Source organism: Tarenaya hassleriana, unplaced genomic scaffold, assembly GCF_000463585.1.
Source record: "Tarenaya hassleriana unplaced genomic scaffold, ASM46358v1 Cleome1, whole genome shotgun sequence".
NCBI classification, from domain to species: domain Eukaryota; kingdom Viridiplantae; phylum Streptophyta; class Magnoliopsida; order Brassicales; family Cleomaceae; genus Tarenaya; species Tarenaya hassleriana.
This window is the reverse complement of record NW_010960187.1, coordinates 11,592,218-11,594,528: the sequence shown is the minus strand read 5'-3', so window position 1 is coordinate 11,594,528 and position 2,311 is coordinate 11,592,218. Positions and strand designations below refer to the sequence as shown.

General features: G+C 40.2%; 1 protein-coding gene across 1 annotated transcript; it reads left to right on the top strand.

Moving 5' to 3' along the window:
• The first annotated feature begins 6 nt into the window (after positions 1–6).
• On the top strand, positions 7–1,697 carry LOC104823786. Its single transcript, XM_010555508.1, has 2 exons — positions 7–705; positions 1,316–1,697. Exons 1-2 carry the CDS (start codon positions 468–470, stop codon positions 1,498–1,500), a joined length of 423 nt encoding a protein of 140 aa, XP_010553810.1. The 5' UTR covers positions 7–467; the 3' UTR covers positions 1,501–1,697.
• The last annotated feature ends 614 nt before the right edge of the window (positions 1,698–2,311 follow it).

The window sequence follows — 2,311 nt, the reverse complement described above, 5'->3', positions numbered from 1 at the left end:
CCCTTTAACCCAATCTCGATTTCCGACCGGCGATTCTCTCTCTCTCTATTTGATTTCCGATCGGGAAAAACTCGGTTTCTGATTGGAACTCGTTCTGCCGATCGTGGGGTCGTCTCTCTCGTGGGAGTCCTTTGAATTCTACTGATTTCGTTGTTGTGGCGTCTTGAATGGTTGAAACAATTCCGAGAAGCAACGATTTTATGCTCTCTCTTTGCGCCACCGCAAGGGCGAGCTTTCTCCACCGCCTCTCCGCCACCTCTGCCTTCGCGTTCGGATCCTGCAAGGAAGGCTGGTACTTCCGCTGCATCGGCCTCGACCCTTGAACCCGATCGAAACCCTAGTCCCCTTTTTTGTTCCTTCGTTCGTCACATCTCGATCCAAAACCCTGTTTATTTCAAGAGTCTTAGATATTTCCTTGCGCTTCCTGGTCGATCCGTTTGCTCGCTCGATTCATCCGTTGAGGATCGATGATGTTGCTGTACAACAAGCAGAAGAGAAACCAGAACTCTAAGGGGAACAGGTTCCTGGTGAGCATCAACGTTCTGGGAAGTGCTGGACCAATCCGATTTGTTGTCAAGGAAGATGAAACTGTGGCCAATGTTATGGTTTACGCTCTGAAAAGCTATACCCGCGAAAGGAGGCTTCCCGTTCTCGGATCAGATATCCACGATTTCGTACTCTATTCTCCTTACTCCGCCGCTGAAGGTAAAAGAGAAACCTTGCCCTATCCCCATCTCATTTTCTGCTAAGACTTTCATTGCAATGATGGCAGATTTTGCCTGTGGCTTTGCCTTCTTCCCTGGGCAGTGTATGCTCTTCTCTAGGATTCTTGGTTGTTTTGGTGTTAGAACGACAGTACGTCGGAATTGGAATACTACTACGTCTGTACACCTCTAAGTGATTAAGAAATTAGCGAACTTTTCGACCATGTATGCTGAGTCTTTGGTGTGTGTCACTGTTTACGAAGATTGATGTGGTTTATATTGCAACATTCGTTACATGTTCAGTGGTGTGGGCTAGATTGTGTTGTTTACTCGTGTTTGCGTGTAACAATGTGAAGTGAAGTCCTGGGGATACAAACACGTTTTATGTTGGAACAAGTTAACTTGTAAATGTTCGGTGCTGTTAACAGGGGCTAGAATCAAATCGGGTTTCTTTTTAATTGTTTATGTCGTAAGAATTCATTACATTTGGTTTAATGTCGGATGCCGTTCTTTCTTTATCTGGGATTGGCACTGGCTAAATATGAGCGAATTCAATGTATAGGCGAAGTTTCTTTTCTTTTTCTGTAATTGTGTGTGTTTGAATATTGCAGCATTGAAACCATGGGAGATGATCGGGGTGACGGGGTCGAGGAACTTCATCCTGTGCAAGAAGCCCGAGACTGGAGAGGTCGGGGAGTCGAAAAGCAGCACACCACTGGTCACGAACAGGAAGACGTCCGGGAGCTGGAAGGCATGGCTGAACAAGTCTCTTGCTCTTATGATCCCTTCCCATTGACAATCTCCCTGTCATGATGATTGGTTGGTGTGTTTTTTTTTTAACATCTTATGGTCAGTCGCTATGTTTCGAAATAAAGAAAACACTGATGGAGTCTGAAGTTAGACTGAGAACAAGCAAATCTTGTGTTATGTTTTTTTTTTTTATGTTAAGCGTTGGTCACTGCTTTTAAAAAAAACGAATATTCCGTGATTTCGCATCAATTATCAAAATCTATATATATAAAAGTTGGATTTGGAGGCTTCTGGTGCAGCCACCTCATCACCTATGTGGCAGTTTTTAAAATTTTGATTGGCTTATACACATCAACATCCTATGTGACTATTTTCTAAACTATCATTGGCCATTAAAACTAATAAAGAATAATAATATACACATTTAATAACAACAAAATAATTGTACAAAAAAGTAACGGTTATATACGATTGTTATGGGAAGGAGGGGAACAGACAATTAATTGGGTATAACACAATTACTTGAGAAATATAACATAATTTGCCCCACTAAAATATACGATTGTTACAAAAATATATTAACTATAAATCTATTACGTATGCAACTTAATTGGCCAACTATTCATTTCCCCCACTAACAAAAAGCTAACGGTGGCTAAAAACATTAATTAATAATTATTATGTCTATTTCTTTAATTAATATCATTTTTAGTGTATTATTGTGGGTACTATATAACATCGTTTCCTTTTACATCTCGTATTAGTTTATTTTTGGGTTCATGGGTAACATTTGGATAATTTCTTTTTTATTATGTTGTTGCAGAAATATTTGGTTAATATCTTTTTGTATTATGTTG